Below are 13,297 nucleotides of genomic sequence, written 5' to 3'. Positions count from 1 at the left end.
TCTCGATGGGGACCCCCCACAGCAGCAGCTGACAACAGGGACGAGGAGGGGGGACCCCTCCCGGGAGACAGAACCTCAACTGTAGCCTGAGCACCAGCAAACGCCTGCTGAACTCAAACCAACCCGGACACACAAGTGCCTTTGAAAAGCCTGCTTACGTGTAGCAGGAAGCGTGACTGGGTCAAGATACGCTGTACAAGGGGGCACCGGCATGCATCATCCAGGGCCTGCAGCAGCCCAGCTAGCACGGGGAAGTAGCCCCAGATGTTGCGGATTTTTAGTGCATTTCACCAGCATACTTACTCCTTATGCACTTTGGGAAGGGCAAAAAAATAAAACACATATAAACTTAAAAAAAATTTGCTCGCTCATCTTCACTGGGCCAATTTTTAGCTTCAACTACTAACTGCCGTAGTATTTAGCAGCCCTGAGTTCTAAGCTGATTGGAACCTTCTTCAGGGCACCCAGGGAGGGCCTGGGAAGTTCCTTCCCATCCCCCACTGACTCCCACTCTTTCCCAGACAGGGTGGTGCACACCTACCAGGCCAGCTGACTGCGGTCACACTCCTGACCCCCCCCCCCCCCCCGAAGCCTTTAAAAGACAAAGCCCAAGGGGAGGGGGTCTGCATCAGAATGCTGCCACAGAAAGTCTTTGGGCTGGGAGGATGGGTCCCATCTGGGTGACTTTATGGGACCTCTGGTGTGAGCCCTCTGATGGACTCAGTCCTCCAGCGCCCGACAGCCTGGCCCTGGCAGGGAGACGGCGCCCAAGTACAAAGCCCATACAGCCCACTGCCGCCGAGGCGGGCTGACGGTTAATTCCCCAAGTTGACGGCAGACTCGGCCTCGCCTTACTCGGGGGTGGTGGGCTAGAAAGGGAGACGAGGGAGGGGAGGCTCACGAGCTCCAGAGACGCAGCAAAGGGGCGAGAAAGAACACGGGGCTCTTCTAACTTGAACCTAAAAGCAGGATTCTGACATGGGAAATGTTCTCAGAAAACGCTGTTGCGAGTGTTGTGTCAGGGGGCGGGGGGATGGGCAGAGGGGAGGGTCCACCCCCTGCTTTCTAGACAATGAGCCCATACGTGGTAAAGGGACTGGAGGCAGACAGGTGTCACTCGTATCTTGGTTAAAACGTGAGGTCGTTAAGAACAACCGGGGGCCACGGCGTGCGGGAGGGAGGCGGGCACACGCCGAGCTCCAAGCGCCCAGGCTCCACAACCCCACTGGGTTTGCCAGCCGCTGTGCCAGTTGTTATAGGAAGGTTAAGAGTCAGATGCTGACCCTCTACGACGCAGGCTGCTGTGAAATGAAACGGCCTATTACCATCCATAAGCAAAACACAAAAGCGTAACAAAAATAGACATTTATTAACAAGTTACAGAATCCCAAATCCTCCCTTTGAAACAATTAAAAAAAAAATTACAGGCTTTCTTCCCAAGACAGAGATCAAATCGCTTTTGTACTATAAGGATTTAGCATAATACCCTTTTATTTACTAAAATAATTAACACTCAAGCAGTTGTACACATCTGTGTTAGACTTCACCGGAAAGAAAAGCTGAAGCACCTCTCCTCATGCTCCTTTATCTGACGCCTTCCATTCTTGGACCCTTTAGCTTTAATATCCACAAATCCCTTCAGTGCTCAGAAGCGTTACCTCAACTTGAGGTATTTTCTTTGAAGAGCACTGAAGCCAAGAGGAAGGGTCCTCCCCGTGTGAACACTGAATGGGCCTGTGGGCCGGAAGCACCCAGGCCTGCTTCGGCTTTGACCGCTTTGTGCGCGCAGTCCCCCGGAGCTTATCATTCATCGTTGAGTTAAACAAAGCCAACTTCGCCTGTCAGGAAACGGAGTTAACGTTGACGGAACTTGTCATTATACGTGCTTTCCACGGAAACCCTCGACTCAACTAACCTTCTAGAACCTGGTGCCAGAAGGCGCCAGAGGGCAGGGCGTCAAGCGTTGGGGACCAAGGCGGCGATGTCCTTGCAGAGCATGACGACAGCCTCCTCGTCACCCGTTGGTGCGTCCTCTGTGGCGTCACGGATCATCTGGATGTGGGTTAGGAGGGTGTCTGGCCGCTGAGCCCCCAGCCAGACATCCTTAATGTACAGAGACACCAGGAACGCTGCGGTGGCTGAGGAAGAGGGCAACAAGGCCATCAGGGCACAAAGGTACTCCGCTGGAAAACAAGTCACCCACCCACACGCCTGGGGGCATGGGAGCTTTGCTCGGTACCCAAGTAAACGGTGCCACGTGCCTCTGGCAACAGGAGGTGAGCAGGTGTTCGAAACAAATTAATTTTGCTTAAATTTGGGGTTAATCTTTTTTCTTTCGAAAAAATTCATCTTTCTATTTGATCAATGTGTGTGGAATGGAAAAAAAAGTTACTACAAGCCAAGTTTCTTCTTGGTCCTGACCACCCGTGCTGAGAACCAGAACCGTGGTTTGAGAAGAGGTTCCAAGGATCCCTTCACACCATTTCATCAATGGCATGGGCCAGAGGACAGGGTTTCCCAGGCACAGACTCAACTCCCTGACGGCATCCAGATGAGAGAAGAGGTCACTCCCAGGGTGAGTTCACCTGCCTCGGCTGCTGGCCCATCTCTCTTTCCTGGTCCCCTTACATCCCTCCGTGAAAGAACAACCCTCTCAGATGGAGGAGGCCACGTGTACATGGTCAGCCTCCCTCTGTTCTCCTTAGCCTTTTAAGCCTTTGCTGCTGGTTCATTCATTCGTTCCTGCACTTAATCCCTCACTAAGCACCTGCTAAGTGCCAAGCACATAAACTGTGTATTTTCGTGCTTGTGCACATATATGCAAATCCACATACACACACACACACACACACACACACAAACGCATCCATCCGCACTGCTGTGAAGCATAATCTTCACTTGAGTAATGGCTGAAATGTAGCAAAGCCGCTGCTGTGCAGTGGTTCTGAGGGGCACTCGCTTCTCCACTGCAAACACAATCGTCACTGGCACTTGACCAGAGAGCAGAGGCTTCCTCCCTGCCCGCTCACGGCCCCATGGCAAACTGGGTTTGGGTTGGGCCCCATCCATACTTCATCAAGGGTCCCCGACAGGCTCTAAGGACCGGGAGTTGCTCCGGACCCCGCACCCGTTGGAGCATTCCTTCAGCCTCTGACGAGCGAACCAGCCTCACCTCGGGTGGCTTCGTCCTTCTCCTTCAGAGACGAGAGGCAGAGGGTCTCGACCGCCGGGCGGAAGGCGCTCCCCGCCGGGCCCTGGGCCGCCAGCTGCAGCATGACCGTGTTGAAGAGGCAGGCCACGCTCTGCGTGGGGCCCACCAGCTGCTCGGCGCTGCAGGACTGGCTGTACAGCCTGAAGATGCTACTTCTCACAGCACGGTCCCCAAGAAGCTCTGCCACGACCACCGGCTGTGGCAAGATGTGGCTCTTCAGCCAGCCAAGGAGTCCCAAAGCCTCTGCCCTGCCGGGCGGGTGCTCGGCCACCGACCGCAGCACCCAGCTGACTGCCAGGGAGGCGGCGGCACACGCGAGGCCCGGGGCCTCGCTCTCAGGGGCAGCCCCGTCCACGGGGCCCCGAGCGCAGTCAGGGCCGGGGAACGCGGGCCCCCAGTGGGTCAGTATGGACCTCAAGAGGCCCTTGCACGTCTCCAAGGTGGACGCCTGCGGCTCAGGGTCGGCCGTCTCCTCCTCCTCCCCAGGCCTCCTCCTTCGGCCCCGTGGGCCTTTAGCTCGGGCTGGCACGGCGGGCTTGTTCTTATCCTTGCACATTTCTGTTGTACACGGAGAGGAAGGCAGTGAGACCGACGCCCCCGTCCCCACGCAGCTCCAGGTGGCGGGCGGGTGCCGCAAGGGCGGCCTACAGGTCCCGAGGGCTCGGCCCCAACAGGACACGTTCCTACGCCTGGAGCACGGCGAGTGCTCCACGTGGGCCTGTGACGGTCCCCGCTGCCGTCACGATGAACCCGCTTCATCCTCACCACCTCCCCTCCCCCTCATGGCGAGCACCGGCCGTGGCAGAGCCAGAGCTCAAAGCCAGGCCCCCCCAGCAACCTCTGCAGGGCTGCGAGGACGGGCGTGCCCTGTTCCTAAGCCCCGACAGCTTCGGAAATGCTGCTCAGAGAGGCAAACCGCTGGGTGCTCGGTGGGGAGCTGGGCACAGTCTGGGGAACGCCAGACAGTCGGGTCCCGACACTCACTCAGCAGCTCCTTGACTTGGTATTTCTCAATGGCTGCTCTCAGGTCGTCCTGGAGCCTGGCATCTCTCTCGATGAGGCTCCACTTGTGCAGGAGGACGAGGACATCCTTGGTGGACAGCACTGTCTCGTTCACTGTGAAGCGGTTCATGTCCTTGAAGGCCTGCATGACGGTGGCCCGGTACCTCAGCACGGACTCGAGCGCCCCGAAGAAGCCGGTCAGCTGGGCGGGGGCCAAGGTCGGCCTGTCGGGAGCCAACGTCGCAGACTGAGCCCAAGCTGCCTCCTCATCCCATAGCCCAGGACGGGGGTGGCTGGGCAACGCCCAGAGGGTCAAATGGCCCACCCACCGCCGGAGTGTGCCTTTACAACACACAGGGAGCATGGAACCAGCACCACGAACAGGAGAGAGCAAGCCACGGCAGGGGAGGCACAGTGGAGACTGGAGTCCGACCTCCATGCTGGAGGAACAGAAATCTCTGGGAAACCACGGCTGACCAGGGAGAGTGAGGTGGAGAGAGTGTGAGCGTCTGGGCACCAGCCACCTAACACAACACTGTGGGACAGTGGGCTCCCTGTGCCTCACGGCCTCTCAGACTCAGCCCCACCCGTGGTCCAACCCGACGATGGGCACCGGTAAGAAATACGTTCTGAACCCCAGGGAATTTAAAATACGCTAGCACCTGCTCCACGTGATTTTAGAATTATTTCAAATTGCCATCGGTTCTCAAAAACCAACCTGTCTTTCAACGACCCCGAAATAAGAAACAGGTCTGTCAGCACTGACTTAATTCAAAACAACCTAAGACCAAATGCCCTGTCCTCTATCCAGAAAGTTTTCACTCTGAGATTATAATCCATTTGTGATCAATCTTCTGGTTCCAATTAGCACACCTCTGTTCCTTAGTCAGAACTCTGAGTGCACAGACTCTATTTTCTCTAAGACGGTGGGATCTGAGGAGAGTGTAGCTCTCTGAGGAAACCAGGAGGATTCTTCTAAGAGGTCATATGAAAATACTGAAATTTTCAAGAAGATTCTGGGATAAGTGAATCTGTGCAGGCTAACGAAGGCAGAAGCAAGTCTGGGAACACACTTTCTTAAGGTGATGGAAAATATGTTCTTTCTACAAAATACACGAGTGCTTGAATCAAAATATCAAGGGAGTTGTTTGTCTGCTAAAAGCCATCTGGTATGACAGGTTTTAGGTGTTTAGAGTGTTAAGTTCTCGGCGTCTTGAAAGGAGCCTCATAAAGTTGAAGTAGAAAAGCAGAAACAGCTAAGAGGTTTCCTGACGTCACCCACAACTGACAGCAGCCGTGTGGCTCAGCCCTGTGAAGCTGGGACCAAGGGGACCGCTGAGCGGTGATGTCCACAGGTGACACGGTCACGCCTGGCGGGCAGGGGGCTTACCTCAGGTGCTTTGTGAGCACAATGAGAACATACAGGAACTCGTTGACCAGGTGCAGGGCGAGCAGCTTCGGGGGCTCCTGGGACCCTGGCTTGCGAGGAGGCGGGCCCTCAGACTCCACTCCCTTGTCCCCCAGGTTGGTCACCCACAGTGTGTGCAGCAAGGAGATTATGTTGGACAGGAGCTGCGTCTCCAGAAACCTGAAACCAAATACGGAACGCTCACTGCCACGTCCTCTCCTCTCAGCGACCTCGGCTGGAGCAGGGGTGGGGGGCACCTCGGGACACACTTATGCCCGCAGTGGCAGCGCCTGGTGGTGGGTGGCAGGCTATCCCTTCTCGCAGCGATTCCTTCTGCTCACCCCCACCGCAGCCCCCAAAGTCACAGCATCCACATGAAAACGGGGAGCCTGCCCTCCAAATGCTGCAACCCAGGGTGGGGCCCCGATTCTCCTTCCTAGTGGGCAACCGCTAGACGGGACGGACTGTTCGGCACGTTTCCAGTCACCACTAAAGCCAGCAGTAAACTCCACGGTCTCCACCCCACACTCTCCCCACTCGACACGCCGCTCACACATGAGGCGCTTACTTGCTCTCAAGGATGTGTAAAACCCACGTTAAAAGGCTATAGTCCCGTAGGATCTCGTAGGCAGACTGGGCATCCCGGGCAGCGTTCTGTAGAATTTCCAGAATCCAAATCTGAAAACCCAAAATGAAGAGTTATTTCTCAGTAGGGAAACCGAACTTACTTGGTGAAAGGAACAACTTAACGTAACGGTATGTCGTATCCATTTCTGGGCGCTGGCCGCACAAGACGCTGGCTCTGCCGCGTAAGAGTGGTGGCCGTGGCCGGCCAGAGGACACAGACGTCCATAGCAAGTGCCAGGCACTGGGGCTGACCGCCCCTGCTAACCCATCGTAAGGAACCAACCCACAGGCACAAAGACACGGCTCGGAAAGCACATGGCCCAGTGTGAGCCTGGCAGGGGATGTGGACCCATTTCTAGGCCAGACAGCTGGCGGCCCATTTTGTCCCTTCAGTTTTAGCATCTGGAAGGGAGGACATAAGAATGGGGCCGCCCCTGGAGCTGTGAAGTGGGTATCTTCTCATTCTCCCTCGTCAGGAGAAGTAACTATCATACCCAGACTCCAGTTTCTTCCAGCGTGTTTCTTGCTACTGACTTGCTCCTATTTATACAGGTTTTATATCCGGTCAGACACAAAAGCTGACGGGGCTGGAAGTTAATCCAGATACTGAAAACTCTACCTACTTACTCCCTCCAGCCACCCAGGGCATTGAGGGGACGGACACACGGACACACACACACACACACACACACACACGCTCTCGGTTGAAGGGATTCCCTCCCTGGTTGCAAGACTGTCGGCTTCAACTCCCGACTCTTGTTTCCTAGCTGAGTTTCGAGAACCTACAGCTTCTGTGCGTTTAGTGAAATACTGGTGGCTCAAAAAGGTCTCCGCAAAAGCACGTCAGTCATTTATGGGGGTAATTTGTTGCTAGGCTTCGTAGCCAGCTCCAAAGGTTCATGATCACTGTTTTGGCTCTGCCCTCTGCACAGACCTCACCACCAGGCGAGGGCACGGGAGAGGAGCCACAAGGAACAGCATTTCAACAGGGAACGGCAGCAGCGAGTGCCAGCCTTTTTCCCTCGTGGGAAGTCAGCTTAATGTCACATGAGTCGGCTGGTCACATCCAGGCTGGGATTGGAATTCACACGGGTCTGACTTCCAAATAAAAGCGTGAACAAAAGCACGGACCTTTCATTCTCAAACAGACCGCGGTGCCCGCCTACCTGTGCCTCGTCGTCACACAGGGGGCTGCTGAAGAAGGCCAGGATGGTGTGGAAGACCCCTCGCCGGGCGTAGAGCTCGTAGCAGTGTTTGTCCCGCATCCCCTGCCGCAGGATCCCGAACACCCATTCCTGTTCCGTCTTTTGCTGTGACCCAGGAGAAACGGGAAACTACTGTTATGCAAGTGAAAGACGGCTCTTCCGACCCCACTATTTTCAAGTGGTGGCAACGGAAGCAGCCATGGCAGCAAACAGTCTGTCTATTTCTGATTATGTGATCAGAATCCTTCAACACCCGATTCGGTTCCTTCGGATCAGAAGGAAAGGAGCGGGTCAAGTTCACACACTGCACTGTGTCCACTCGAGCAGGTGTCCTACAAAAGCACATTTAATGCTTAACCCGGCCAAGAAAATACGAGAACGCCACACAGCTTAGGCCTCAGAAGTTTTTTAAGGTGTGAGAAGCCACCTAAAACTTAATGCGTGGAGTGAAAAGCATTTCTACGAGCACGACCACGTGATCTTCCTGCTCCAACACAGCTCGCGCAGCCATGCCACCAACCGTGCCGAGCAAGGCGAGGAAGGACAGCAGTGGCTGCAAGTCCAAAAGAGGAGTCTTCTGGGGGCCCCCGGGGACTTGAGAAGCATTACCTCAAAGTCTGAGCTGAAGAAGAACTGGTAGAAGCCTGGAACCTTGTTCATATTCAAGTACTCGTGTGACAGCAGGAACTTGCTGATCTTCAGGTACATGTGTTCCTCTGAGGACAAAGGCAGACAGTGGCTTCCAGCAGGCACCAGCGGGACCCTCGTGCTCTGCTGGAGTTGGGGAACGGGATCTGGGGGGGCAGACATCAATCCCTTCCCCCCGGGGAGCTTTTGCATCCTTATCCAGGTTAGCAGCTCTCGAGAATCAGGCTGCAATAAGGCACCTTAGTTCTGTGCTGCGTGCAGACTTTGGCTCACGGTTCCGAGACTGCGAGCTGCCCCTCCCCAGCCAGCGGCCCACTGCGCAAGCTCCAACCAGCTGGTCCGCAGAGTGGAACCTGGTTACACAGATGGCTGACACCCAGCCCCGTCGGCCTCCAACTGAAGGTCACTGTCACAGCACAGGAGGCTCAGACACCCCCGGGGCACTGGGCTCTGGAACGCAACGAGGCCGATGGGGACAGATGCTTCCTCCCCCTCGATCGCCACCTCCAACCTGTCCAGACGCCTGGGTCCTCGGAGCCACCCCGTGCCCACTGCTGCTTATGCCCCTGACCCTGACATGAGGTCTGAGAGGGTACACTGGACAGAAGGCCAAGACCAGCCACCATGGCCTCTGCTAAGATATTTTCTCAGAACAGTCTTTTTCTTTAGAGTCTACAAATGACCAATTACTCGCTTTCATCCAGTAACTTCTAAGGAGAAGAAAAAATATACAGGAGTAAACGAACACTAGATCTGAATTCTAACAGCTGAATTGACTACAGATGAATTGTGGGGCCTCGGACAAGCTATGTGACCATGGGGGCTTCAGGCGGGGGGCTGCTTCCCCATTTGAATACGACCGTGCCACTGGATGACCCGGACATGTCCCTTCTCACACGTGTGATGGACCACGCCTGCGGGACTGACGCCGACAAGTGGATGTGATCAGTCTCGACATTTCAACCTCACCCCAACCTAGTCCTACCAGCAGTACCTGGTTTCAAAATCTGCAGGGCTGCTTTGGCAATGAAGAGAGTCAAGGTAAAGGTGAGTCTCATGTTCTGAGTTCGGATCCCATTCCGGACTACATCCAACAGGTAAAGTAGCTTAAAACCAGGAAAGAAGGGGAAAAAAAAAAGAATTTTCAGAACAGCTGTGATCAGCCTCGACTCATGCAGCTTAAACCACAGCTTTGCCGGGTGGCCTGCTCCTCACATCCCAGGATGCACATAAAGGCAACGTCCCTGCTCACTGCCATCTTAAGAGTGCTTCTGCTGTCCCTTGAGGAGCCAGGCAGGTGCACACGGGCGGAGAGAACCCTGGCTTCACACCCCAACAACCCAGTCTGTTCCTGTTCCCCGCCACCTTGGGGCACACGCTTTTGAGCCTCAGTGCGTCCTGGGTAACAGCTGCCTCAGCCACAGCCCAGGCCAAAGAAACCAAACTGCTCTGCCCACCTCCGCACAAGAAGACTGTTGAAAGGGGAGAGCTTTCTCAATCTCCCCGGAGTTGAGAACCAGAGGCAACCCCCGGCATCATCACTCCCTGAAGGGGAACGGACCTCGGCTCCTTATCAGACAACACGCTTCTGTGTTACACAGAAGGCCTTCTACCGGATGCGGGGGAGAACCGGCTCCCTGAAGCGCACTCACCTGGGGCTGCTCTCGGAACCGTGCCCCCTCCAGCTGCGAGTAGTAGGCCGCCAGGACGTAGTAGGCTGCAGCTCGCATCTGGGGGTCATAGCTGCTGAGGGCCGCGACGGTTAGGCCCAGAGAATTGGAGTCCAAAAATTTTCGACAATCTACCACAAATTCTATGGGAAATAAAATAGAGCACTAAATACACACACACACACACACACACACACACACACACACACACACACGATCACAATGCTTGTGCAACACGGACAATTAAATTTCCTTTTGCGTTCTGCCATCATCAGCAACAAGTGCTAGCTAGACACAAGAACTACAGGTCTCTCCAGCCCCCCTTAGCTTCTGCTGAAGTTGGACAAAAGCCTGTCTTCCCTTCTATGACAAGAAGCTATATTTTCAACTTCTAAAATGCTTATAAATCCCAATCAGGACTATTTCATTACTTCTCACAACATTCAACGAGCCAGAGAAGAACGGAGGTGCCATTCAGACCCGAGACATGAGATCCAAGCATGCTGGTGACCTGGGGGACACGATTGCGGGGCCAGCAGAGAAAACCAGCTCCCCGTTTCCACCTTGTTCAGTCTGCAGCATCTGAGTTCCTAGCTCCAAAGACCGCTAAGGAAAATACCAAAGGCAGGGAAGCTGGGAAATTCAGCCAGTGCAAACCAGTCTAACCCGGCCCAACGATTCTATGAAGGATTAACTTATATGCATTCTGCAACCCTAGTCCTTCCTTTAAGCAAACCACGAAAATCTCACAGAAGAGAGGCTCACCACACTGAGCAAAAGTTAGAGTCTAAAGAGTTTGCTAGCTGATATCCATCTGTTAGATGTGAGGCCTTGTAAAAACCCATAATCACGTCAGGAAATGTGACCAAGCGGGAAGGTCAGATATACAAGGGGACCCCAAGGACCACAACTTAAAGGGCTTGGTTACCAATAACAAAATTCAGGACGCTTTAAACCCTCTTTAACAAAGACCCAGGCCCTTTTACAACATAAATACTGTCGTAAGTTAGAAGATAAAACCTGTGAAGAAAAACCATGGGACAGAGATGGGTCACCGTGTTTAAAAATGATGACGCAGGGTTTGGTCATGATCATCACCCATGCAGATGTTCTTTAGGCTGAGGCACCGGTGACGCAGTTAAATGAGGCACTAAATACAAACCAAGTGAAAAGAATACCCAGAAACCAAGTGAAATGTGCAATCTTGGAACATACTGTCTATTGATAAAAGATACACCACTAATGATGTTTTTAAAAAGCCAAGCTTTTTTTTTTCTTCTTTTCCCGAAGTGAGACTTTTAAAAGGGTAATTTTGGCAATTTAAAAACGTTAAGCATGAACAGTAAGAGAAAAACTACCAATCAGCTACTCCTCTGTACTGTAATCCAAACAGCTACACGCATGGGCACACGATGGTCCCCAATGAGTGGCTGCCCAAAGGTGCTGAAATCACTTTAAACCATAAAGTGCCCTTGTCCCTCGGAAGTAGCACAGCTCCTTGTAACTTCCACCAGCACTGCCCCCCACCCCCGCTGCCGCCCCGCGAAGGGCAACCAATGGCTGCGTGGATGCTTCCACACAGCCCCCTTCCTCTTTCTCAATGTTTACGCCGCCTCAAGGGAGAACCAGGATTTCCACTTCCAGCCGGAAGCGGCAGAAACCGGATTCCCCTGTCCACCTGAAGCGACTAAAAAACCAGACTGAACAAATAAAACAAGGATTTTCAAGACACTGGACATGAGGCGATAAAGGAGAGCAATCTCCAAGAGTGAAAATGAACAGGATGAACCTTCCGAGAGTCCCAGCTCGCAGCCTGGAGGCTTCTAGGCTAGGACTGGAGAGCTCGGAGTTGTGTGAGATGGAGCAGGAGGCCTGGGAGGCCAAGGTGGCCAGATGTCACAAGAGAGAGTCCCAGAGAAGAGAGTTCCACGGAGAGAGCACCAGGCTCTTTGGCCGAGTGCCCCGCCCCGGCAAGAGTGTACGAGGAAGCTACCGAGGCTGAGGACAAAAGACAACCCCAGGCTCACACCTGCCTGGACATGGGTCCTGTCCCACCAGCCAGGGTGAAACCCTCACATTCACCGGGAGAGGGCACACTGCTTAGCAGGGTGTTTCTTCAGTGGTGAGGTGAAGTCTGTCTGTCCTGGACTAAAATGCTGCTTTGGTCCTACCTAACAGAGATTCAAAGCAAGGCTGGAAGGATCAAATCATGTCTAAGCAGCTCAAATGTGTCCTAGAACAAAGCTCAAGAACATTCACAGGAATACGAACATATCCAGCAGCAGGGCGCCTGAGCAGCTCAGTTGGTTAAGCATCTGATTCTTGATTTCAGCTCGGGTCAAGATCTCAGTTTATGAGTTTGAGCCCCACTTGGAATTCCTCTTTCCCTCTCTCTCTCTCTGTGCCTCCCCAGCTTCCGTGCATGTGTGTGTGCGTATTCTCAAAATAAATCAATAAACTTAAAAAAATAAAAAATATCCAGCACCAAATAAGGTAAAATTCATAGTGTCTGCTTTACACTAAAAAATTATCAGACATTCAAACAAGAAGGGATATAGCCCATTAGAAAAATCCACCATTTGAAGATGACTCAGATAGGACAAAGGTAACAGAACTAGAATTCTAGTGTAACTAATATAACTATATTCTACGTGTACAAGGAGCTAGAGACACTACTGAAAATGTTAACTAGACACATGGAAGCTATAAAAACCCAAACCAAGGTTCCAAAGATGAAAATTAAAATGTCAGAGATGAAAAATGCACTGAAGGAGATTATTAACAGATTAGACATTACAGAAAAAGAGATTAATGAACTCTAAGACAGCAACAGAAATGATCCAAATTGAAACACACAGAGAAAAAAAAATTTTAAACCAGGAACAGAACATCAGTGAGCTGTGGGATCATTTTCAAGTGGGCTAATATATGTGTAGTTGAAGTCCTGAAAAGTTGGAAGAAACAATGGCCAAAGTTTTTCCAAATTTGACAAGAACTATAAACCTACAGAACCAAGCTCACTGAATACCCCAACTACAAGAAACATAAAGAAAGTCACACGAAAGCACGTAATTAAACTGCTTGAAACCAATAATATGAAAATCTTCAAAGCAGTCACACAACATATACAGAAACAAAAGTAGGACCCCGCATCAGGCTCTGGGCTGATGGCTCGGAGCCTGGAGCCTGTTTCCGATTCTGTGTCTCCCTCTCTCTCTGCCCCTCCCCCGTTCATGTTCTGTCTCTCTCTGTCCCAAAAATAAATAAAAAACGTTGAAAAAAAATTAAAAAAAAAAAAAAAAAAAAAGAAAAGGGGCACCTGGGTGGCGCAGTCGGTTAAGCGTCCGACTTCAGCCAGGTCACGATCTCGCAGCCTGTGAGTTCGAGCCCCGCATCAGGCTCTGGGCTGATGGCTCGGAGCCTGGGGCCTGTTTCCGATTCTGTGTGTCCCTCTCTCTCTGCCCCTCCCCCGTTCATGTTCTGTCTCTCTCTGTCCCAAAAATAAATAAAAAACGTTGAAAAAAAA

At 52.7% G+C, this 13,297-nt stretch overlaps 1 protein-coding gene across 1 annotated transcript in view; it reads right to left on the bottom strand.

Moving 5' to 3' along the window:
• Nucleotides 1-1,350: 1,350 nt before the first annotated feature.
• URB1 (URB1 ribosome biogenesis homolog) overlaps nucleotides 1,351-13,297 on the bottom strand; it is a 73,386-nt gene continuing 61,439 nt past the window's right edge. The window contains exons 31-39 of the mRNA XM_043593739.1: nucleotides 9,754-9,914; nucleotides 9,096-9,207; nucleotides 8,063-8,169; nucleotides 7,415-7,558; nucleotides 6,190-6,299; nucleotides 5,604-5,801; nucleotides 4,196-4,437; nucleotides 3,173-3,769; nucleotides 1,351-2,138 (exon numbers count right to left, since the gene is read on the bottom strand). Of these exons, the coding sequence (XP_043449674.1) occupies nucleotides 1,957-2,138; nucleotides 3,173-3,769; nucleotides 4,196-4,437; nucleotides 5,604-5,801; nucleotides 6,190-6,299; nucleotides 7,415-7,558; nucleotides 8,063-8,169; nucleotides 9,096-9,207; nucleotides 9,754-9,914 (1,853 nt within the window). The 3' untranslated portion in view covers nucleotides 1,351-1,956. The remainder of the gene's footprint in view (nucleotides 2,139-3,172; nucleotides 3,770-4,195; nucleotides 4,438-5,603; nucleotides 5,802-6,189; nucleotides 6,300-7,414; nucleotides 7,559-8,062; nucleotides 8,170-9,095; nucleotides 9,208-9,753; nucleotides 9,915-13,297) is intronic.

Source organism: Prionailurus bengalensis, chromosome C2, assembly GCF_016509475.1.
Source record: "Prionailurus bengalensis isolate Pbe53 chromosome C2, Fcat_Pben_1.1_paternal_pri, whole genome shotgun sequence".
NCBI classification, from domain to species: Eukaryota; Metazoa; Chordata; class Mammalia; order Carnivora; family Felidae; genus Prionailurus; species Prionailurus bengalensis.
Note: the sequence above shows the minus strand (reverse complement) of the source record. Positions and strands in the feature narration are given on the sequence as shown.